The 26875-nt window shown below is 35.2% G+C and overlaps 1 protein-coding gene across 2 annotated transcripts; it reads left to right on the top strand.

The window, feature by feature from the left end:
• The first annotated feature begins 359 nt into the window (after nt 1–359).
• On the top strand, nt 360–26875 carry LOC125646734 (tripartite motif-containing protein 5-like). Of its 2 annotated transcripts, none has more exons than XM_056140161.1 (5): nt 360–1966; nt 17077–18118; nt 18446–18578; nt 23607–23795; nt 26113–26875. In XM_056140161.1, exons 1-4 carry the CDS (start codon nt 1941–1943, stop codon nt 23768–23770), a joined length of 1365 nt encoding a protein of 454 aa, XP_055996136.1. In that variant the 5' UTR covers nt 360–1940; the 3' UTR covers nt 23771–23795; nt 26113–26875. The 2 variants fall into 2 exon arrangements, with proteins under 2 accessions (XP_055996136.1, XP_055996137.1); XM_056140162.1 differs by lacking the exon at nt 360–1966 and adding an exon at nt 7855–9261.

The raw sequence follows: 26875 nt of genomic DNA on the forward strand, positions 1-26875 counted from the left end.
ATTTTTAAAGATTTTTCCTATATATTTGTATGTAAAACTTTGATCCCCTATTGTGGCCCCATCCAACCCCAGGGGCCCATGATTTGAACAAACTTGAATCTGCATTATGTCAGGAAGCTTTCATGTAAATCTCAGCTTTTCTGGCTTAGTGGTTCTTGAGAAGAAGATTTTTAAAGTTTTCCCCTATATATTTGTGTGTAAAACTTTGATCCCCCATTGGGGCCCCATCTTATCCCCGGGGGCCATGATTTGAACAAACTTGAATTTGCACTATGTCAGAAAGTTTTCATGTAAAAATCAGCTTTTCTGACTCAGTGGTTCTTGAGAAGAAGATTTTTAAAGATTTTTCCTATATATTTGTATGTAAAACTTTGATCCCCTATTGTGGCCCCATCCAACCCCAGGGGCCCATGATTTGAACAAACTTGAATCTGCATTATGTCAGGAAGCTTTCATGTAAATCTCAGCTTTTCTGGCTTAGTGGTTCTTGAGAAGAAGATTTTTAAAGTTTTCCCCTATATATTTGTGTGTAAAACTTTGATCCCCCATTGGGGCCCCATCTTATCCCCGGGGGCCATGATTTGAACAAACTTGAATCTGCACTATGTCAGAAAGTTTTCATGTAAAAATCAACTTTTCTGGCTTAGTGGTTCTTGAGAAGAAGATTTTTAAAGATTTTTCCTATATATTTGTATGTAAAACTTTGATCCCCTATTGTGGCCCCATCCAACCCCAGGGGCCCATGATTTGAACAAACTTGAATCTGCATTATGTCAGGAAGCTTTCATGTAAATCTCAGCTTTTCTGGCTTAGTGGTTCTTGAGAAGAAGATTTTTAAAGTTTTTCCCTATATATTTGTATGTAAAACTTTGATCCCCCCTTGTGGCCCCATCCTACCACCGGGGGCCATGATTTGAACAAACTTGAATCTGCAATATGTCAGGAAGCTTTCAGGTAAATTTCAACTCTTCTGGCCCAGTGGTTCTTGAGAAGAAGATTTTTAAATGACCCCACCCTATTTTTGCATTTTTGTGATTATCTCCCCTTTGAAAGGGACATGGCCCTTCATTTGAACAAACTTGAAAGCCCTTCACCCAAGGATGCTTTTGGCCAAGTTAGGTTGAAATTGGCCCAGTGGTTCTGGAGAAGAAGTCGAAAATGTGAAAAGTTGACGGACAGACAGACAGACGGACAGACAGACGGACAGACAGACAGACGGACGCCGGACAAAATGTGATCAGTTCAGGTGAGCTAAAAAAAACACCAAAAAAAACCCAAAAAAACATCAAAAGTGTGAAGTATTATATCATAAGAATACTATGGTAATAAGTCATCAAATACTAATTATACCATAAATATGGCAATCTCCAGCATAAAAAACCAATATATACAAATTCAGCGTGACATTCTCCCTGATCTGCTGGGAATGCATTACCCACTCACGAAACCGATCAGGAGCATTTCTTTGTCTTGTGGACCTGCGCGGAACAAGGAACCGAAACAGCAACATTTTTTGTACCGGTAATGTAGATGAATCATTCGACTGGAAACGGAGATTCGGGATCTGAGATTACAGTCGATACAGGTTCGAACTGTGTTGTACTATGTACAGAACCGCGGCTACGATTTTCAAACCAAGGAGTACCCTGTGCACCGGAAGATTCTACAAAATCATTCGCATGGCTAATACTTGAAGTATTGGGAACAAGTCAACAACATCTGGATATTGTTAGTATTGGTTCAATTTCCTTCTCATGTGAAACTCCTTGTGCTCAATCCCTTTGTAAATTCAGTTACAATAAAATATATTCAAACCAAACCACCCTTTATCTATATTTGTAAGTGTATGATAATGTGCCGTCTTAAATGTACATACCTATTTAGGTAAGGACTATTTAAAAAACAACTTCCTGGTATTGTGGTTTCAAATTATATCAAACATGGCGACAGGTGGACTACAGGTCGGGTAAGAACTAATTTTACAAAAATAACCTTTTGTTAATCTTGATTTTCAAAGACGGAAATATTTAACTTAGATCAGCTTACTTTTCAAAGATGAATATTTTGCGGAGATAGCATCTTTTTATTTTTATTTAACTACATGCTCAAGGTACATTGTCCCATGAAGATCATAGAAATTAGTTTTGTGATTTACGCAAATTAGAGTCCACATTCTTATTTACATGACGAATAAATATAGGAATGATTAGTGTGAATTATATGTGGAATCAAATAATACACATGTATTCTATACTTATAAATTAATACATTTTGTCAATAAACTCTGAAACATTTGCTCCAGAGTTACCTTTAATATTGTTTCATATAAGAGGTAAAGTCTGTAAGCTATAACATCTTACTTGATTAGTAAATATCGTGTAATTAATTTAAAAACCCACTTTCGTTTTCGATAAACTACCCTGAAATAGCAAACTTTAGAGTAAAGTGATGGACACGCTTTGGTGGATTTCAGCCAGGTTTTTTAAATGACAACTTCAGATAATACGATATGAAGTAAATCCGTTGGGTTTTTGTTTGTTTGTTTGTTGGGTTTGTTGTTTTTTTAAGTTTCAAGATTTTTATTTATGAAACAAGATAAAACAAAACATATACAAAAACAAATGAAATACATGTATAAGATACAATGTGTATAAGATATGGTTATTATTTTACCATGAAATCAAAATAGATACAGTATATGTCAAACAATTGTAGTTATTAATTTACATCAACATAATTTCAAGTGAAGGAATAATAATGTGTATGAAACATATTTGGCAGTGTGTGTATAATAAGGATAAGTTTTTGGGGTGTTTTTTTTTCAAAAACGCCACGCTGCCACAATGAGTCCACACATATCACGACAGTTCATATCCGACTCATTGGGCAGCTCTATTAGAGGACAGGACCCTCTGAATAGTGGCTTCAGATATAACACAAGTATATATAATACACAGATATACACATGTATACATACATATGCGTGCATAGATATAATAGCAGTAGTAACAATGTTTAAATTTTATATGTTAAACATTTTGATATAAAGAATTTCATAGTATAACTATAGATTGGATACAAAATTTTGAAAAAGTTTCTGTTCTTTTGTTTTATATAAAAACCTGAGAACTTGACAGTGCGATCTCAAATATTCCTTGATGGAACGAATAACAAAATCACTTGTCTCATCAACCTGTTCAACTCTACAATACATCTTACATTTATAAATTCTAAATGCAACAAAAGAAAGAAAATAGTTATATATCTTTATCAACTCAGTATTATCTAAATAAAACCCAACAGAAATATGTTTCCAAGTAATTGTGAAATTAATACAGGTACTTGCGACCTTCCATATATGTCGTACATTAATACAATAAAAAATAAGGTGTTTTGTGTTTTCGATTTCATTTCTACACAGTTTACACTTATTTGTTACAGTGTTGTTCCATTTGCTAATAACTGTTCGTTATGTTCACATTTCATGTACCAACACGTGGATAAACACAAGAAAGTTTTTAATTTGGTTGAACAGGTTTTGTGATGATACGGATCTTGAAAGTAAGTAATAAGTCGAAAACTGTCGAATATGTCAGATATCGTAAGGTCCGGGATTGCTCTGGGAAGTTACGCCTTATAACTTAAAACATTTTGCCGAAATTAGTAAACTGGTGGTAAGAACACGTAAATTGCTCGTAAGAATCCGTAAAACACTCGTAAAAAGGTTGTTTTTTGTTGTTTTTTTTACGAATCTTTGCGGTTAGTTTACGATATGTTACGGATAGTTTACGAGTTGTTTACAGATTATTACGAATGCCTAAGTGATATTTACGATTTCATTCACGTCGGGTTACAATCGCTTTACGGATTATTCAGAGTCATTACGAGCACCTTACGTATAGACACGATTACTTTACGAGTACATACTTAAACTTTACGATTAAGGAAAGGTATAAAAGACGCAAAATCTGACAGTTTCTTTCAGTTGTTATCAAAACATCAAAGACGTTACACATCTTACATACAATATACATACATGCTATTACAAGTAATGTCAGTTGTCGAATGATGATACAAAGCCAATTGCGAACACCTTTAACGTAAGCAATCGTAACTAACTCCTAACTATTCATAACAGCACGTTATCAACACGTTAACAGGTCGTGATTTACACGTAAAAGCTAAGCTAAATCGTAAATTTCCGTATTATACTCGTAACAATCCCTAAAAAGCTCGTAAAATATCGTAAATTGCTCGTATTTATCCGTGTTCACTCGGAACAAATCGTAAATGTGTGCCGTAAATGCATCGCAAGAACTCGTAATAAACTGTAAATGGCCCGTAAATACTCTTAAAACGTTCTTAAATAGCTCTTTAAAGTGTCTAAATCGTAATAATCCGTGTACTTTTACGGATTTGTGGAATACGTAAGGATCCGTAAGAAAATTCCGTGAGTGTGAAGGTACCATAAAGAACTGTCTAACTGTGGTAGTGTTATACCACCTTCACACTAACGGATTTTTCTTACGAGGCCTTACGGATCTCCGACTCGTAGTCAATCGCAAGCATTCGTAAATCATTTGTCGATATCCGTGTCTAAATCGTAACAATCCGTGTACGTTTTACGGATTTGTGGAATACGTAAGGATCCGTAAGAAAAATCCGTGAATGTGAAGGTACCATAAGATACATGGCATTCCTACTAGATCTGGTGAGTGGGTTAACCCTTTTGTTCGATCGGTAGAGCACTGGACTGTCATGCCAGAGGTCTCGAGTTCGATTCTCAGTAGAAACTTAAACCAGTCTCTGTTACATTTCAGCAGCTTCAGATGCTTACTTGTACGATTTCCTCAGCCTCTCTCTCAAATTATCAACATACCTTGTAGGAGATGTTGTTTTCTGCATTTAACCCAAATGCAATGTATATTGGCAAATAAGGTTCTTGTCCAAACATGAGAATATATGGAAGTTGTTTTGTTATTTCCAATTTGTATGCATGCTCTATGCGACCTATATGAGATTTCAAATCGGCCTTTCTTCATGGTTCCAAAGTTCTTTTAAAACATATTTACATGCATCAAAGTTCTGTTTAAGAATTCATAGTCAATTTACCATTGGGTGATATGGAGTAGTACAGGATTTTGAAATGCTGGAAATTTCGCATAATTCTTTCAATAGTCTGCTTTCAAAATTTGGACCTTCATCTGAATGAATGCGTAATGGAAACCCATAGTGTATAACAAAATTATCAAAAATTGCTTCGGCTGTTGTTCTAGCAATATAATTTTTAGTTGGTACGGCAATGACGTAACGAGTAAAATGGTCGTTAATCACCAAAAGATTTTCATATCCTCATTACACTAATTTTTTTTTATCTAATACACTTCTCATGAAGTATGATTTCACCATCGAAAGAGTGATACAAGCTCTCAATTATTTTATATGATTTGTTTTTATTTATCCCGGAATGATAAAAAGGATACTTTGTTTGCAAATAAGATACTCTAGAGTCCAAATTTCGCTGTGATTTGATGTATAATATAAATATCTAAGAAAATCTATCTAAACGACTCAGACGTTCTAATTTTTCAAATAAAAAATATCTATGAATGTTGAAAACGTTATTTGCTAATATTTTTTAAATCTACGGATAAAATCTTTAAACAAAAAAAAAACACACAACATGTCAATTAGAAAAAAGATATATCAGAAAAATATGTTTTAAGAAGAAATTGAAATGAAATGGTCGTAATTCAGAAATATTACGATTTTTCAAATTTGAACCAAGCCCGATCGGATATTAAAAAAGTTATTAGAACATTGTAATCACAAAACTACATTCCTTTGATGTAAAATAGTTTACAAATTAACCGAATTTATAAAGGAAAGTAATTTCTTGATGAACATTGCATACAATTAGCAACAACATTATTACATATGTATTTTAGTAATTTCTATCAATTTTTTCGGGATCGGTACTTTTTTCTCTCGTTTGAACATAGTGATTATATCTGAAATTTTGCCATTTCGTTTCAATTTCTTTTTAGAATATATTTCTTCGATAAATCTCTTTTCTAACTGACATGTTTTTTTAAGGTTTTATCCGCAGATTTAAAAAATATTAACAAATAACGTTTTCAATTGTCATAAATATTTTTTCTAAAAAATTAGAACGTTTATATCTGAATATTTTAGACATGCTTTATTAGATGTTCATATCATGCACCAAATCACAGCGAAATGTGGACTCTAGAATCCTTTATTTGCAAGCAAAACACCTTTTTTATCATTCCGGGGAAAATCACCAAAAATCATATAAAATAATTGAGAGCTTGTCTCACTCTTTCGATGGTGAAATCATACTTCATAAATGGTGTTTTAACGAGTCATTAAATAAAATTTTAGTGTAATGAGCTACCTTAATTCTCTCATCCTTTGGGGATCCGGGTTAGAATAGGTCCTTAAAACCCTTTTTTTGTCGTAAGAGGCGACTAAATGGGGTGATCCTTTGGATAAAACTGAGGCCCGTGTCACAGCAGGTGTTGCACGATAAAGATCGCTCCCTGCTCAAAGGCCGTAAACGCCAAGCATAGGCTTAACTTTTGCAGCCCTTCACCGGCAAAAGTGACGTCTCCATACGGACTATTCTCGAGCGGGTCGTTAAACAATATACAACCAACCATCCTTATTTCTCTCAAGTGTCAGGAAATCCATACAAACTCGTTCTAATGGCTGTGCTGTTTATATATTAATTAGCTCTGCTATATCTTGCGCAAGTGTTTCCTTTTCATGTTACTCTTGTTTGCTTTTATCTACCTTATGTTCTCGCTCCACATTAGAAAGAGCTATTCGGAGGTCATCAAAACCATGGGTACTGTCGTACAAATATCTTCTGATCCTACGTCTCTATATGAGTGAAAAATTCTCGAGAGGGACGTTAACGAATACACGATCAATCCATCCTGTGATCCTCATAAAAAGTAGGCTGTAATCCAACCAACAACATATTTTGCAGCATAGAATCCTTTTTGTCAATCTGTAAATTCTTCGTTTGTTCCACCTTGCTCACAATGGTCTCCAGCCTACAACTCCAAGCAGTAACATCCTCATCTTAAAGGAGCATGGACACGATTTGAGCTGATAATTTTCCATTTTTATTGTTTACAATACTTTACTAAAGTATTTCTAATGGTCAACCAAAATTTGAATATCAGTTGTTGAGTTATAAGTGAGATACAGCACTCGCAATTTTTTGTTATGTAAACTAGGATCGTGACATGTTTTTCTTTACATCAGACAGTTAATAGAAAATACCGTGTTTAAAACAAAATGAGTGTCAAACACTAGAAAATATTTAATTGCGTTAAGAATTCACTTATGAATTGAAAAAAATCTGCTTTAAACGAAATGTTTACTTGTTTATTTAACCTATGTAAACAAAGACATGGCACGAGCCTTGTTTACATAACAAGGACTTCTGACCACTGTATCTCCCATGTACCTTGACTACTGACATTCAGATTTTTGCTGATCATTAGTATTACCTTAGTTGAGCATTCTAATCATTAAAAATGAAAAAATAAAATTTGAAAATGTTCCAGCTCAAATCGTTTCCATGTCCCTTTAATACTACCTTGCTGAGTAAAATTCTGCAAGTACATATTCGACCCTGTCGATATATCTGTAAATATTATCTAATTTTCTCAACATTTCGGCAACTCTTACTCCTACTCTTAAATTCATCACAATTCTACAAGCTTCTCCTTTGAGTGAATGTCTTATACCTTGCAGGATTTTTTTTTCATGAAGTAAGCACTGAACTTCATATCGCCATAACTGAAATGAAGTTGCAAACAATGATAAGACACATGCTGAAGTAAAACATATCTATGATAATGAAAGGTGAAGATCTAATTAGAATCTGACTTCTTAGACCCGCGCCGTATACTCTGCGTAAGCGATTGTGAGCGTATTTTAAGATCTGCTTTTAATTAGATTGGGTAAAGACAACGAACATCTCATAATTGCCACATGGAATACAAAATAAAGAGTTGGGTAGACACAGACTCCTGGGCATATCAGAGGTGGGATCAGGTGCCTCGGAGGAGTAAGCTTTCTCTGTCAACGGTGGTCATACCCGCCGTGAGTCCATGTCTTGATCAGGTAAACGGAGTAATCCTTAGTCAAAATCAGTTTGCCAAGAACGGCCTAACAATCGGTATGAAACCCATCAGACAGCATTTTACGCAATGATAGGTTATATTGGCAAACCAAATCATTATAACAACCATATAATTTGCGAAATGCTGACTTTAAACGATACTGTTGAAAGCCCTGTAACATCAGTCTCTTGATGTGGCCTTCAATTCGACATTTGGATGCATCGACGACGTATTTTGTATTAGCAATCATTATTTTTATTCATATGTCGATACGATATATCCCTGTGAGTTCGAAATAAAAGACACAACGGAGTCGTCCACTTCTGCTTCTTACATAAATATTTATTGAAAGTAGATATCAACGGCAAACTATCAACTCAACGTAATGACAAACAGGATGATTTCAATTTCACAATCGTCAACTTCCCATATTTATGTAGCAATATTCCATTATCACATGAAATAAAACCTGATGATGATTCTAAATTTGGTTTTACACTCAAGTCTTTGAAAGCATCAGTGATATTGCTGATCTCACTTTCGGGACAACTCCATCATCCTTGCTGTATCACAGTCTGACACAACATAAACAATATAGCATATACCAATGAAAATTAACTAGAACAACATGTGTACACAAATCAATGGACAACGACAAAGAAAACACTATTTTGAATAGTGTACTCTAGAATGTGAAATTACAAGCAGTTAACCCCTCCCCCGGTAGTATAAACCTTATTGCGGGCCTGAAATATTTAAGAATATCCGCCCCAGAGTTCCCCGCGATAACGCATGTGCAGTGCAGTGTAGGGCAAGGTTACGGCTCTCCTTATATATAAATTTACCTGTATAGTCGCCATTTTGATCATTTACGTTTATGACACGTGGACATTGGATTCTCTAGTTTGAAAACTTCACAATGCCTGCCCACTACTGGACACATGGCTGTAAAAACAGACAGATACCTGGCGCAGATCTCAAGTTTATTTTAGAATACCTAGGGACCCTCACCTGAGAGCAAAGTGGGTGTTAGCCATTAAGTGAAATGATCGGGAGCCCACCGAACATTCCAGGATATGTTCCAAACATTTTATAAACGGTAAATTGACTTTTAGTTCTATATATTAATAAAGTTTACGATTTTTACATTCCTCTCAAACAACAGATATGTGTGATAAAAAAGTGGGCTAAGATCACCTATTCGACCAAATTTCCTGTTTAAAAAGTAATGTTGGCAACAAAATTTCTTTACGTAATTATCATACACAAAGCAATGTAAGCAACTTTCAAGTAATGATCAATACTTTTGTGATATTCTTGAATTCTTTAGGCCTTATACATGGCTTACATACATCCTACAAAGTGTAACTTGATTTTTGGAAGACCGGTTGTATGGTTTTATAAATAAGGCCACTAGTATGGTACTAGTCACTTTCTGCACCTCTGTTGGTTTAAGCCCTTTCAAGATTGTGTGTTGATTATTTTGCTGGTTATTTTTTCATGTAACGTAGATCTTTTATTCAATTATAATGAAATAATTTTAAAATGTGTTCGCAATGTTTTAATTCTGTTTATATATTGAAAAACTGAGATGTAAGAGGTTATCAGGGATTCTATTTTAATATGATGTCAATGCAAAAATACAGAACAAAGTTACTGTAACACAGTTTTAATTTTTTTTTTACCATACATTTTGCAGGTCATCCATCCAGGAAGCCTACAAATACCGATTATGTACCATCTGTATTTTCATACAAGACTCAAACCAAATGAATCCCTTCAAAGTAAGGTCCTTCGACGTCAGCGTCTCTTTAAGCGAAAAGAAAACATTGCCAAGTCAGAATCTGTTGCAGATCTGCTTTCATTGGGAAATGAACAACCAACATGTGTGCCAGGAATCTCCATTCAAATCCCTGTTGCATCTTCGTGTGGAATTTCTATTCAGAAAGATATTACCCTGCCAGTTTGATATTCACAAACCAGTATTTCAAGCATGCGTATGACACTCAGAAAGCAACTGTTGATGACTTGAAACTCCGTCAAGATGAGTTGCAGTTTTGTGTGAGCAACAATTGAAAGAACTGCAATATTTGATTGATTGATTGATTGATGTTTCCGCCACACTCCACAATTTTTCAGTTATCTGGTGGCGCCCAGTTTTTATTGGTGGAAGAGAGAACCCAGATACAATGTACCTGGGAAGAGACCACCGACCTTCCGAAAGTAAACTGGGAAACTTTCTCACTTACCGGCGCGAGCGGGATTCGAACCCACGCCGACAGAGGTGAGAGACCGTGTGATTTTGAGCGCGATGCTCTAATCACTTGGCCACGGAGGCCCCTGCAAGATTTGAGGAATTCAGTGAAAAAACTCGAGACAGATAACAAATTACATGTACTAATGGAGGAACTTGATAGAAAGATTCTAAGTTAGAATGCTATTAAGAACAATGACAAAAGAACCAGATTTTTACACTGGTTTACCTAACTTTTCTACATTGGAAAATGTGTTTGCTGTTGCATCCAAGAACGTTAAAAGACGGAAAAGAAAGCTGCAACAAGAGGATGAACTGCCGCTAACATTAGTGAAGTTGAGAAGGAATTTGGCTATGGACGACCTCGCCTATCGATTCAACATCAACCAGTCTTCCCTCACAAACATTTTTCACTCGTGGTTGGATGCATTATGCCAAAGGTTAGTAAAACTTGTTGTGTGGCCGAAAACTGTTGTCTACCAGCTACCAATAGTGTTCCAGAATAATGTGTTCAAGAAAGTTAAGTGCATCATTAACTGTACTGAAATTTTCATCGAAAGACCTTCAAATCTAAAGGTCTTTTCCAACTATGAACGTCATGACACAATCAAGATACTTGTTGGAGTAAGCTCCACTGGATGTCACATTCCTGTCAACATGTTGGGGAGGTCGGGTCAGTTACAGATAGATTATAGTTCAGTCAGGTATATTGGACAAACTTTTACCAGGTGATGTTCTTGCAGACCGAGGGTTCCAAATGACTGAAGACTTTGCTTTAAAGGAAGCCAAACTCATTGTGCCAGCATTCACCAAGGGGGAAAAGCAATTATCTAAAGAAGAAGTTGAAACTTCTAGGATGATGTCAAGGACCAGAATACATATTGAAAAAAGTTATCAGACGCCTTAAGGATTTTGAAATTATCAAAGGACCTCTACCAATAAACCCGGTGAACAAGAGACACAACAGTATCATTCCTGCTGGAGACAAGATCGTACGTGTGGACGCAGCAGTAGTGAACACTAATGGAGCTATTCTGTAAGACAACCATCAACAAGTGTGAATGTTAAACCTATTCTAACTTAATCTGTAGAAGTTAAATAAATCCACAAAGGCTTTTGTGACTATGCTGTTGGTAACAACATTAAGTATTTCTGATGCTACATCTAATTATTGATGTTCACATCCTCCTAGGCACCTGATCCCACCTCTGGTGTGTCCAGGGGTCCGTGTTTGCCAAACTATCTATTTTGTATTGCTTATGGGATTTATGAGATTTATTACTGTTCGTTATCTTCACCTTTCATTGAATGTTTTGAGGAACTTGGTTTTCATTGCCTTTGTCCCTTTTGTTTAGCAATGCATGATAAGGTATATTTTACCATAATGAAAATTCAAATGTACAGAATACATTACTGAAATAATTTTTGTTGTACTCTATGACATTTTCTTGAAATAAAATTTATAAAGCAATATCATAATTTTATGTTTTATTCAATACAACAAACATGGATTTCAATACATGAGTCGTTTTGAAAAAAATAAATTCGTTAAATGTTGTCCTAGTTGAATATATCACAATATTAAATTAAAAATAAGTGTCTTAGTCTACAGATGGCAGTGAACACCGCCATAACGATGCACACGTCCTGAATTAATTCATAATCTTCATCTTTTTGATGGTGGCAGCTTTCTGCATGAGAAACATTTTCAAGATCTTTGGGGAATATCATTTCATATGGACCACTCGACACTACACTGGCCAGAATCACAACCTATAAGATTGTCCATAGTCCTCTGTCTTTCCACAAATGAAGACTGTTGTGTCACGCTGTCTCATGTTGCTATTAGCATCACTGCTTTAACGATTAGTTAGCAGTTCTGGATATTCAGGTTTTGTGAAAAACATACTCATTTTTTCAAGCATGTCTCTGGAAAAGGTATGGTCACGTTTCACTCGCTCGATGTGCAACCCATTAGGAGTCCAACAAACAAAGCCACAAAAGGTCACATGACATATTGCAATTCGTCCTTGTACTTGATCAAATTACCTGGATGATTGTTTAAGTATATTGTCACAGAGATTCAGTCCACCTTTCATAGTATATGTCCTGCTGTTATATTTTTCTACATAAAATCCAGTCTCAGACACAGAACATGGATAACTGTTCACAAATTTGAATAAACACCTGGTTTCGACAAGTCCACATCCACAGCAAGGAGACTCTGGCACTCCCATCAGGACTGGCTCCTAATATTCAGGATGTAGGACCAATCCACTTTTTTCACCATGAATGTTGGATTGTGTTTCCTCATTTCTGCCTCATACTCCCTAAGTGCAGTGTCCTCTTTGGACTTCCCCATCGGATTGCTGCTGTGTCAATGCTTGTGAAGAACATCATAATTCTACGAATCAGAGAAATGCTAGGTTGTTGTGGGTATGTTTGGCAGATGTCATAAAAAAATTGATGCAGTCAAACGTTCTTTCCTGTGACTGTGCCAATGCATGAATAAGCTTTGTTGACGTGCTAGTTTCGCAAGATTTTATACTTCGTCAACGGTGACTTTAACGGTTTCTTCACTAGCTCACTGCACTTTGACTCCAAATTAGAGTTAGGTAGTTTTACATACTGTTCATCGTTGAGTGAAGTCAGAAGAGATTTTAATAAAGGGTTTGGAATTGGTGGGTTTAATAAGGGATCAAGTACATGTGACAGCATTAAGGTTGAATTCCTTTAACAATTCCAGGAAAGTGCCTGTGTTGTCGAAGTGAAGGTTGGGTTAGATTTGCATTATTGTCAATGGAAAGTGAAAGGTAGATTTCTTGGCTTTCTTGAGGTTGATTTCCAATAAAGGAACTGTTTCAACCTGTTAATTATCAATAGATAATTAAATGGATATGAATCATTCAAACACACAAAAGAATGGATATTTATCTTGACTTAAATTTAATGACAGTTTAGTGAACTGACATTTTAATTCTCATACAATGCCAATTTAATATTGTGAAAATTTGTGTCACTTCCACTGTTACATCATATATTCATTCTGTTATATCATGTATTCATATTAAGCATTATGCATGTGAATATCTTTTTCTAATCATAACTTATTTATAAACAGTGTTTACATTAAGTTGTGCAAGATCATTGTCTATTTTATGAGGGAGAGGTTTAAGAAAGGAAAAAAATGAAACAAACCTTCTTTGTGAAGTTTTGATTCCATTCACTTGGCATCGATGTGCAGGATACTGAGTTATAACCAAATCGAACATTTGCTTCAACTCTGAAGAGAATTGCAGCGACATGGGAACAAACCTAACTCATTCTGTAAAAACGTCAATGATCCATCTGCATATAATATGTCATTTAATCAATTCTAATGATACTAATAACAATAACAATCTTCCTGAGATTCAACAAAATTGTTTTCATCACAGTCACACACAAGATTAACCAACAAGTTGTCACTCCATTAAATTTCATCTTCAAGAAAACTATTTTACTACAATAATGCATCCCTCTCCATTTCTTTAGAACTTTTTATTGGGGATGGGGGGAGACAATACCCATATGTGTATTCATCATATCTCTAGCATGCTTGGTTACGATTTTTATGTAATACATGTATTTTCTCTTAAATAGATATTTTTGAAAAACTTACCCTGCCACGTATGTGTAATTTGCGTTGAAAATCGTGCCATTTTGTGTGTTTACACAAATCCATGCTTGTAGTGGCCTGCGATCTCAGATCTGTTTACTTTGGCACGCAGGAAGCAATTATCATCTCTGTTCATTTCACTATCTAAATTCAATAGGGGATTTTCGAGTTCTTCCGTTCCGTGCGTATTTTGTGTTTTAGAATCTACCTAAGTCACGTGATTTGGCGATTTTTTAAGGCATGCTTTCTTCCGGTTTAGCTTACAATCAGACGTGCAGACGAGTTCGTTCATATATTTTACTCAATGGTTTTGATACCCCGAATTTAAGTACCAGTGCCATTGGTGTGTGGCAGAGGGATGTAATACGGATTTACGCAAGAGGGGAAAACAGGCATGTAGCATAGTTTTTTAGGGAAGGGGGGTGGGTAGTCAGAGACGATGCCTTCACACTACTTTGTCTAAAATTCTTGACAAAAATAAATAAATATATCAAAACAAACAAATCCTAACATGTTCTTTTGACTAATATTTAAAATCTTTCAAATTTGAAATGCATGGATGAAGGTTAAGTAGTGACATACGACTTATTATACCTCAATATATATATTTTCATACCTTTTAAAATTCAGGAGGGGGTGGGGAGGGTGTTGAATGATTGATTGTTTTTACGACTCGTCAAGGAGTTTTCACTCATTTCTCAGTTTAAGACACCAACAGCTTTAGGTTAAGTACCGCAAATTTAGACCCATGCTTAGCACTCAGGGCCGTAGCAGTGAGGGTTCTGTATCGTGCCAACGCCGGCGGGGTTGGGTGGGGTTAGCGTATCGTGTATATTGCATAAGAATCCCCCCAACAATTCTGATTACTTGAATCGTAGGGAGAACATATTATGGATTCACTTCATAAATTGCATTCGTACCATTCACTTCTGCCGCCATAAAAAATCGGAGGGGGGGGGCTTGGTGGTTGTGTCACGAAATATATCTTTATTTGTATATATAAATAATAGAAAGTTATGGTTGTTAAAATGGGAACCATCCCCCCCCCCCTCTCCCACATTCTACGTGCATGCCTCAGAAGTACCGATATATCCATTATCGGATTTGCAATGCTGAAGTCGCCGTTCATTCCAATGGAGCCCAATATTTGTAAAGATAAATCATGACATAATAACTTTCAATAGCTGGTATATGTCCTCATTTAATCCCCCCCCACAATTTCATTGATGATTTCCGACAACTCAGTCATTCAGTAAGTTTTCTTTACCAATTGGCGATTAACATTCAAGAGCTTGAGATCAATTCTTTTTACGTATCTACACCAACATTTTTGGAAAGGATTATGGCGTGTAAAACGTTGCATTATTATACTAATCTTGTTATTCATATTCGAAAACTTGTAATTTATATTCTAAAGCATATCATTCATATTCGAAAAGTTGTTATTCATATTCGATAATTTTATCATTCATATTCAAAAACATGTTATTCTTATTCTAAAACGTGTTATTCATATTCAAAAACATGTCATTCTTATTCAATAAATTGTTATTCATATTCTAAACTTTTCATTCATATTCAAAAACATGTGATTCATATTCGATAATCTTATCATTCATATTCAAAAACATGTGATTCATATTCGATAATCTTATCATTCATATTCAAAAACATGTGATTCATATTCGATAATCTTATCATTCATATTCGATAATCATGTCATTTATATTCGATACTTGTGTTATTTATACGACAATCATGTCATTCATATTCGATAATTTTGCTATTGAATATGAATGATAAAATTATCGAATATGAATAACAACTTTTCGAATATGAATGATATGCTTTAGAATATAAATTACAAGTTTTCGAATATGAATAACAAGATTAGTATAATAGTGCAACGTTTTACACGCCATAAAGGATTTCCAAATTTAGATTATAGGGCCAATCGCACGCTTACATAGCCTTTGTATATTACTTTTACGGTAAAAGGAACAAAAAGCACTTATCTATTACAAACATTTCTTTAGTTCGATTATACTTGCATAGAATTAACGTCCATTTCAATAGGTTGTAGGCCCAATATGTATATACACTTACACAAGACTTTGTGTATTTACGTTAACTACGATAAACCGGATATGACCATGCCTAAAAAAGTATGATGTCATAGTGACTAAATGCAGAATAAACACGGACATGGAAGAACTCGAAAATCCCCTATTGTACAGTACACCAAACCCGAGCTCAAAGGCCTATCGGTTACCTGAATATCATATCCCATACATAGACCATATATTCAGTTTTTCTCACACGTTTTTGATAGCAGAGAACAATTTTAAAGATTATTTCTTAATAAAAAGAAATTCCCTGTGCCTGCAACACCTGCGATCGAAACATTATGACCAGATAGTACAGCATAAGAGCGAATTGAATTGACCAATGAAAACATTCTATAAATTGTGATTGACGTATTTTTCAGATATGATATAAACTATATGTTTCGAGGGCTAGATGAACAAATCTGTCAAGTGTAACGAACACAGTAAAGTCGGTTCTCTAAAGAAATATGGCGCGAAAACAAATTGAAGTGTTTATAGCCTATACTCTAACTTCTACTGCTTACAAGTATTTTGTCATTTTAAAAGTAACGAGATGTGGTTGATAAGCAAATGCATGATACAGGAAATGCAAAGTTGATAAAAGCATAACTGTATAAGCATAGAAACCCAGAAGCATTTTTCTTGATATACTACTGGCAACAATATCACATTTTGCAAACCTTGCTATAGCAGTTTCCACAATAACATCATTTTCAAATACAAATATCCTTTATAAGATTTTAATGGCTAACCCCACTTTTTTGGTGCAGGTATATTTAAAAGGACATCATAGTCTGAAGAAAAGCTCACTAGAAATTATCTTAATGCGATATCTTATGATAAAAATGGAAAAGTTTAAATTTTTATACATCGATTTAAAACCTTTTTCAACAGCTATGGAAAAGATGTGAAAGAGTACACAAACTGCCCATGTTGTTTTAAAACCTATGAAGATCCTTGGTATCTAGAGTGCGGACACACAATGAATATGAAATGTGTTCGGAGACAGCAGCCTATCGTAAAATGTCCGATGTGCGAGGATTCTTTTCTGATTTCTTCCAGTAGGCTGTGTAAAAACCGATTTGCAAATGATCTTGCAATGCAGGTAACACGTATAGATATCATACAGCTTCTGCTGGACAACCGTAAATGTTCTTTGCATGAGGAAAAAAATGCAGAAAGCTACTGTGAGAAATGTCATATGAAAATGTGTCTCGGTTGTAGCCACTTTCATGATAGGAATCCTAAAACTAAAAGGCATACAGTTTATGAAGTCAACCAAATGATAGAAGAAAAGCAAGATGACATAGATATTAATCCAGTGTCGATGTGTGAGTACCATGATAATGAAATAATAAACAACTGGTGTTTGGATTGTAAAGTCCCAGCTTGTGAAGAAAATTGTGCCCAACATCATTTAGAACCTATTTCGAGTTATGCAACAGATTCGAACACTCAAATTCAGAAGTTAGAAACACATGTCGAACACCAATTATCAACGGCAAGACTGAGTTTTCAAAAAGTGAAAAAAATAAAAAAAGACATGAAGACAGAAGGAAAATATCATGGATCAGTAGCTGCAAGACTGGATTGGGCAAAGGAAAAGTGCAAACAAATTATCAAAAGATCCACGTTTTTAGTTCTTGAGGTAAATTTACTATTGAAAAAGGGAAACGAGTTCCATAAGTGCTACTCTCTACCGTTCTTATCACGCCAAATCCAAAGAATTAAAGAGTCGACTAAAAGTATCGAGAGCAATAGTCAGCATACATCGAACAGGTCATCTGCATCGACCAACAGCGATTACAGTTTGTCTGGTTCATCATACGCACAGGTCAATCCAAGATTGTCACGGTCGACAAATGCCCTATCTGACAGAGCAACATATATCAATGTGAACTGGAAGAGTAGTATGGAAGCATTATATGTGAATGAGGTAAAGAGAGAGGGGGGTGTCCCATGCATTACTGGTATTATCACAAAAATGGTCTACTAAATCTTTCTCAAAGCAATTTACAGAAATAATTTTTTTATTCCATGTCTCTAAAATGTTTTTTTTTTCATCAAATGATTTTTTCATATTATTCTCGTTCCTGTCAATTTTGTACTTGGGTGGTAGAAGATTACCACTAGTATGATTACAATGTGCATTCTACATGTAGTAACGTTGATTATAAATTGTTTTAAATTTTTATTCACTTACACAGAATATGTTGATCAGGTGTTCTTATTAGAAAACTAGTCTTTTTTTATCATCTCGTAGCAAACGTACGAAGATATAAGTCACATAGAATCAATCATTAGAGTGTCTTCCCAATCTCTGAGTAGAAGTACAAAGCTTAGTGATGATATTCAAGAACGACTCAACTTCTTTGACACAGGAGCAAGAATTACAGGTAAATATACATGTACCCTGCATTTATTGTACATAAATTACATATGTACATCACAATGCAAAAAATAAAGGTTTTTGACTTGTTGTAAAAGGAATGTATGCTTAATTTTCAGTATCAAAAGGATAAACAAATTTAAATTTCGATTTTTGTGATTTGCATTACGACCCCTGGGTCGATTGTTTTGTGACGTACCTCATTTTATTTATTTATTCCATGATTATAAAACTCCAACAAAATTATATATATATATATACCGATTGTTAAGCCGTTCTTGGCACACTGATTTTGACTGCGGATAACTCCGTTTACCTGATCAGGATATGGGGCTCACGGCGGGTCTGACCGGTCAACAGGGGATGCTTACTCCTCCTAGGCACCTGATCCCACCTCTGATGTGTCCAGGGGTCCGTGTTTGCCCAACTATCTATTTTGTATTGCTTGTAGGAGTTATGAGATTGATCACTGTTCGTTATCTTCACCTTGCATATATATATATATATATATATATATGTGTGTGTGTGTGTGTGTGTGTGTGTGTGTGTGTGTGTGTGTGTGTGTGTAAGACTCTAAAGTGCGATGGTTGCTCCAAAGTGCGATGGTCACGTCAAAGTGCGATGGTCTGCGCCAAAGTGCGATGGTCACGCCAAAGTCCGATGGTGCGGAGTTTTGTGACGTCACGTCATTGTGCCGTAATTCTTAACGTCTTTCAAAATAAAACCGAAGAAATGCAACATGGACGATAGCAACGGCAAGGTTTACACTGTTGAGGATAGTGAGAACGGCAAAGTATATTTGTTGTCGAACTATCTACTTCGCCCAAACATTCTTTAATTCATGATCATTTATTACTTGGACGTACACGTATTCATTCCTGGGGGTATGCTATGATACAAAACATTCTATACGATTTTGCGTTGGAAAATGTTGTGTTTAATAACACGACAACTAAATGGAAATATAATAAGTTCTTATTCTTATTTCTGTGCATGGATTTTGCACTGATATTTTGGTGAAGCAACACACGGTTGGTTCAGTCTGTACCAAAATACTGTATCATTTACAAACCAATGGATTTCGGCGTGTCACACCATCGCACTTTGACGTGTCAGACCATCGCACTTTGGCGAATGAGTGCGGACCATCGCACTTTGGCGTGTCGCACTATCGGGGTTTGGCGCAGACCATCGCACTTTGGCGTGACCATCGCACTTTGGAGTCCCAATCGCACTTTAAAGTCCTACACACACACACATACACACACACACACACACACACATACATATATATATATATATATATATATATATATATATATATATATATATATATATATATGTCTCTTTTTTCAAAGTAAAATCTAAAAAAAAAAAAAAAAATAGAACTCTAAACACTTTCTAGAAATATTTCGACCGTGTTACCGGTCTTCTTCACTCGTGTTTATCTGTCATAGCAAAGTAACGCAAGACTACATACACAAAAGTACTATGACGCCACATTAAGTATTATACAGTTGAAAAGTAACGTCAATGTTGATATTGCGCGAAAAACATTTGAAAAACGTAAGAGTCTAATAATAAAGTCAACAATACTGACCCGACCTCGTAGACACATCCTAAAATATGACTATGCATATAAAACTTATACGGTACCAATTTTGATGCACCAGATGCGCATTTCGACAAATAATGTCTCTCCAGTGATGGAGCAAAATTTTAGAAATGTTTGTTCACAAAGCAGTTAACTTCTGACCTAAGTGAATACAAACAAGAAATATTACACTAGGTAGTTAATCGTAAATACATCAATATTGTTAAAATCAGTTATTATAACACGTTCTTTGCATACAAGACATTAATTATTAAAGACAAAAATGTTCCCTTTTGTTGTTCCTGAATGATACATAAGTATTCATTTTTTTCTTCCATAAATTTTCTCGAAAGCGACAATGAATGTCATCTTTGTAAAGTTTTTCAATTTCTATTGTAGAATAATCGTCAATTCTATGAGAATCCGTTCAGAAATAAATAGCAACAGGGTCATCAGTTTCTCGTCTAATAAGTGACAAATTCATAAGATGCCTTTGGTATAAAGTTACCCAAGTTTCTCCCACATATACAATTTTGTTACGTGTTTTGCAAAACACTCCATAAACTACATTGCTGGATTTACAATCGATATCATTTTTTAATCTGGTATTTATTACCATTGCAGTCCTCAAATTGATTAGTTTTAATGACATATTGACATAAAGTACACTTTTTAACACCACACGGCTCGCATAAATTTTCTTTTCTAGAAAATAGATTATTATGTTTCTTATATACCAGAATGTATTTTAAATTTTTGTTTCTTTTAAAAGCCACTATGGGCATATCTCTAAAAACGTTTTTGAGGCAGTCAGAATTTTCAAGATTTTTTTGACGGTCTTTTAAAATCTGATGAATATTGGGAAGCCCTTTAGAATAGTCTACCACAAAGGGAACACAGTTACCCTGCTACGTCTTTTTTCTGTAGTTTAGGAGATTGGATCGGTCGAGTTTATCTACTTTTTAAAATTCTTTTTCAAATATCATTATCTAACTAACCGCGTTTTCTTAAATATTTTTTTATTTCCTTCCGTTGAATTTGATATTTTTCTTCTGTGTAACAAATTCTACACACAAAGAGACAATTAATGTCTTGTGTGCAAAGAACCTGTTATAATAACTGATTTTAACAATATTGGTGTATTTACGATTAACTACCTACTGTGATATTTCTTGTTTGTACTCACTTAGATCAGAAGTTAACTGCTTTGTGCACAAACATTTCTACAATTTTGCTACATTTCTTACCAAATATTTTATTGTATGCATAGTCATATTTTAGGATGTGTCTACGAGGTCGGGTGAGTATTGTTGACTTTATTATTGGAATATTATCCTTGGACGAATTTGGCTCCAGTTTTTGGCACTCTAGTTTTCCTTTTAGCTCTTACAAGTTTATTGTTATTTCGAATTTCCAACTTTTGGCTTGCGCATCACTGAAGAGACATTATTTGTCGAAATGCACATCTGGTGCATCAAAATTGGTACGGTATAAGTTTTACACTCTTACCTTTTCGCGCAATATCAACTTTGAGGTTACTTTTCAATTGCATAATACTTACTGTTATACGTCATAGTACTTTCCTGTATGTAGTCTTGCGTTACGTTGCTATGACAGATAAACACGATTGAAGAAGACCGGTAATAATAAAAAAAACTAAATTAACATTTACATTCTACTTTCATTTCTGTTAGAGTTCCCAGTCGTTAACGAAGGCGTACTATGTTTAGCAAGAGTGGACAATCGCGCAATCCAGTCTTTCCGTCTAGCGGAAAATTCCCCTCGACTGTAATCTCCATTTTAAAATCAAATCAATACACGACGATAAAACATTATTTATTGGATTTTTAATGAATATTTGCTAGAAACGATAAGATCTCGTAGTAAGTATAAAAACAAGTTGATAATAACTAATTAGTGACCTACCCAATGATTGGAAGCGTCCATTCTGAACACATTTTCGTACTTCCGGTAAACGTAATACACAGCAGAGTTTATTCAAAAACTTCTACATCAGAAGAAAAAATATCTTATTGCGGCCTGCAACTCGATATGATGTTTTATCTATTAACAATAATAGTTTTCATTCATATGTGAATTCGATATATCCCTGTGAACTCGAGATAAAAGAAACCACAGAGCTTCATACTTACATGTAGATGTTTTATTGAAAATGAATATTAACGACAGACTAACAACAAACGGGATTATTTCAACTTCTCCATCGTCAATTTCCCATATTTATTTAGCAATATTCCATTATCACCAGTCTATGGTGTTTAGATCTCTCAAGTGATTCGATACGCAAAAGCTTGTTCTGCCTATGATCAGTTTTAAAATCGAGACAGGCTACTGACAAAGAAGTTAATGTTACAGGGGTATCAACAGTCTCGTTTAAAGTAAGCATTTCGCAAATTCTATGGTCGTCATAATGATTTAGTTTACCAATACAACCTATCATATGGTCAAAGGCTATCGGACGTGTTTCATACCGATTGTTAGGCCATTCTTGACACACTGATTTTGACTACGCATTACTCCGTTTACCTGATTAAGACATAGGGCGCACGGTGGGTGTGACCGGTCGACAGTGGATGCTTACACCTCCTAGGCACCTGATTCCACCTCTGGTGTGTCCAGGGGTCCGTGTTTGTCCAACTCTTTTTGTATTGCTTATAGGAGTTATAAGACTGATCACTGTTCGTTATCTTCACCTTTTATATTAAAGGTACCTTTCCCGAGCGTGTCGGAAATGTCCGAGATTTTGAAGCTGTGCTTGTGTTCACAACTGCAGCGCATTCGTGAAGAAATGGCCATCATTATAATTTGTAAAGATATTTTTAAAAAGCCAAAAACATTACAAATGTATATATTAAATATTGAACTATTCCAGGGGGGGGGGGGGGGCATGCATCTCGCTGTGGTGGCATTATTCACCATGATATATGTTAACAACAAACCAAGCTGACAGACTGACAACCAGACAAGTTATCCTATGTAGTGTTATGTTTCGCAGGCGACATAGCTGATGACATAGATGTATATACATATAATTGGGGATGAATTTATAATTATTCTCCACCCCATGATAGATAGCCAGTGTGCACAATTACCCTCCCCCCTTTTAAAGATTATTTGATAATTGTAGTGACGATATACATTGTATAGAAGACTTCAATCTCCCAAGAAGTAAAAGTGTGCCCATCTTTCTTACGAATTCAAACTTCAGTTGTTGAGTTCATTTAAAGAGGATATGATTACTTTTATCACTTAAAATCTACTTCAGCTAGGGTCTTACAGTCAACAGCGAAAATGTATGACATAACTCATACTCGAATTATGATTAGTTTGAAAACTGAAATAATTCAACATGTAAAATTTTTACTATAAACTACAGAGCATTGGCTCATAAGAGTAATTTGATAAAATCTTGTCTTTTAGGTATGGTATATGTTAATGACACTATCGTTGTTGCCAGTCACTCGGCCGGATTTTGCACGGGCTATGACCTACATGGAAAAATCCAGTGGGATATCACGGAGCGATTAAACGGACCCTTCGATGTAGCAGCACATAAAACGGATGATGGCAAGCAATTCCTTTAAATCACCGACCCGGGAAGACGAACTGGTAATAATAATACAAGTTTATAAACAACCGATGAATGTATCCACGGATGGATGAATGGATTTGATGGATGGATGGAATACAATAAACCCCTCTGTTTAGAAAATATCAAACAGTTTTTAATAGAAGTTTGCTTTTGTTTCTCATTCAAAACGCAATGGGATATCCCTGGTAGGTAATTTTTTGCGACAGTTGTACTGAGAACAGTCCGATATGAAAACAACGTTATAAAAGCTTATAATGTATAACTATAACTGAGATAGACTAAGTCATTTTATTGGCCGGGTTGCACAACGTGCATCCGGTTTATGTGAATGGCGGGCGGGCGTCCCTGTAATAAGGTATCTACTTTGTGTAACCAACTCCTTTCACACCTCTAACTTGACATTCCTCAAACTGAAGATGTGCATGTGTCTTTCTGAAAGTGATCATTTAATGTCACATTTTTCGAAAAAATTACGTGTAGTTGGACTTTGTTATTTTTGAAGCATGTCTTGAATAGACGGTACCTATTTTTGTAATCAACTCCTCTTACAGCATTTATTTGACATCCTTCAGACCTTGTACAGCTGTTATTGAAGCATTGAATATGTGCATGTGTCTTTTTGGAAGTGATTGAACATTCATCTAAAAATTTACATGCAATTGAACTTTGCCATTTTTAAGCATGGTACCTACTTTGCATAACCAACTCCTCTCACAGCTTTTACTTGACATTTTTCAGACCTAGCACATTATAGTTGTTATAAAAACATTGAAGATATGCATATGACATTTTAAAAGTGCTTCTGGTTTTTTTAAATTCTACAGTACATAGGTCATTTTTCCTGTATGAGTTTTTTTAAAGGTTACGTATATAGTCTGGTTTTATTATAAATGCATACGAAAATCCGAGGCATCTTTAGGGTAGACTTGATAAAACCATTACATAATGGATTCTCTACCACAAATACTTCAGTTTACATTTATTTCATCTGGATCCATGTACTGCTGTCTCTATGATAGATAACACGTTTTAAAGCAACTCGGCCATTTCTGTTCTTGAATCGATTTTTTTCAATCAAATTAGAATTATGTCCAGTTATAAAGATTGAATTAGAATGGACGGAAATATTAACAAGAGTACCGCAAAACGTTACAACAGACGCCCGTTAGACCTTCAGTGCAATATCTGTATCCATGATGAGAATAAGTCCAGAAAATGATTTGACATATTTTTTAGCCCTAAATTACATAAGGTTATGGTGCACCAATCAAGTTGAAGTGTGAACTAATTAAGGTATGTATTTCTCTGAGAGCGGGTTGTGGCAAAGTTTCAGGGCAATACCTGTATTCATAACGAAAAAAAATCTGGAAAATTGTTTGACCTACTTTTACCCATAAAGTAGGTCATGGTCCATATCCAGCTGAAATGCAAACTGAACTTATATTCCTCCGAGAGGAAGCTTGTGAGTAAATTTCAGGGCAATATTTGTATCCGTGACGAAAGTTAGGTTTTTCTACTAAGTGATACTATGACCTTGACTTTTGACCACTTACCTTGAGAAACAGTAGGCATCTTACTCTTATCATGGTGATCAAATATACCAAGTTGTAAGAACGTGGACTTTACGATTTGGTCTGAATCTTGCCTATCAATTTTTCCTATTAAGTGATACTACGACCTTGAACTTCAAAAGCAATCGGCATGTTTCTCTCATCATGGTGATTAAATGTACTAAATTGTAAGATTCTGGAGCTTACGATTCGGTCTCTACTAAGTGATATTACAAACTTGACCTTTGACCTTGAGAAACAATAGGCATCTTTCTCTCATCACGGTGATCAACTGTACGAAGTTGTAAGATCCTGGAGCATATAGTTTATTATGTATTTTGCTTACAAGGTCCGGACAAACAGACAGACGGAGAACGCCATACCATGATAAGTCCCGTCTTTGACGGGCGTATAAGAAGTAAATTGTTAAGCCGTTGCAGATAAGGACTTGATTTGAAAATGTACAGATTGGTTAATATGGTTTGGTTTTACTTTAAAATTCTAATCCTTGTTCTTAATGCTATAGTATTCAAGTCATTTTAATGCTTACATTTGTTTTTCCCAAGAGACTTTATATATAACCAAAACAATGTATCGCTTTTGATTTAGGAGATTATGATTTCGGACTTTACAGTTTTTATGTCAGTTGATCATATTTACTACAGATAAATGTTGATGACTTCTATATTGCATGTGTTGATTTGAATTAATGAAGAATTAATATAATATGAAAATTTTGCAAATTAAAAGGGATGTGTAACATCATTGATTTTATCACATTTAGCAAAGTCAGAGGGAACAATTCACGTCTTCAAGCTGAGAAAAAATCATCGATACAGTTTTGAGAAAAAATTTACGAAAGACTGTTATCAACCACGGGGTATTTGCGCTGCTTCCTCACGGGTGTACGTCTGTGAACCGGAAAAAAACGAAATAATTGAGTACAACATCAACAAAAGTGGCACAGGAAGGGTTCTTCATCGATACGGCAAAAGCGATGTTTTCCTGAAACAACCAATATATGTATCGGTGGAGACAGATGATAGAATAAGACTTTTGATATCTGACGCTGAGTTGGGGTTAAAGAGAGTATTAATAAGGGAGCGTGAAAACAATACAAGTGGGTGGAAAAGTCCCAAGGATGAGAGTTTTACACCGTCGAAGTGTTGTGTGAATAAAAGCAGTGTTGTTGTTGGAGATTCCACTGGTCGAAAACTACATTTCGTGAACTTTCAAGCTCGAAAGTTGAATCACCGAGAATATACAATCGAAGATATCTTTCATAGTCCTGTTGCTATTGCGATTTGCAGAGATCAGAGGTATCTCATCATGGCCTGCAAAGATGGTATAGTTGTCGTTTACCGGACTGTAGATCTCGTTGAAATGGAGGAAATGAAATCGGTTGTAGATAATGAGGATCCAGTTTATGCCAATTCAGAAGCCCTTTTCAAATAAAATCTTAAGATTTAGAAACACTAATTTCTCTGTCAGATTTTCTGAATTAGTATACGGAGTTTATTCATGGTTAATAAAACTATAGACCACTA

Source organism: Ostrea edulis, chromosome 6 (genome assembly GCF_947568905.1).
Source record: "Ostrea edulis chromosome 6, xbOstEdul1.1, whole genome shotgun sequence".
In the NCBI taxonomy this organism is placed as follows: Eukaryota; Metazoa; Mollusca; class Bivalvia; order Ostreida; family Ostreidae; genus Ostrea; species Ostrea edulis.

Bases quoted from the DNA above. Each gene is read 5' to 3' on its own strand.
- LOC125646734 (XM_056140161.1), top strand. From the start codon at position 1,941: ATGGCGACAGGTGGACTACAGGTCGG. The intron at 1,967-17,076 runs GTAAGAACTAAT...CTTTTTCAACAG, and splicing joins ACAGGTGGACTACAGGTCGG to CTATGGAAAAGATGTGAAAG. The intron at 18,579-23,606 runs GTAAATATACAT...CTTGTCTTTTAG, and splicing joins CACAGGAGCAAGAATTACAG to GTATGGTATATGTTAATGAC.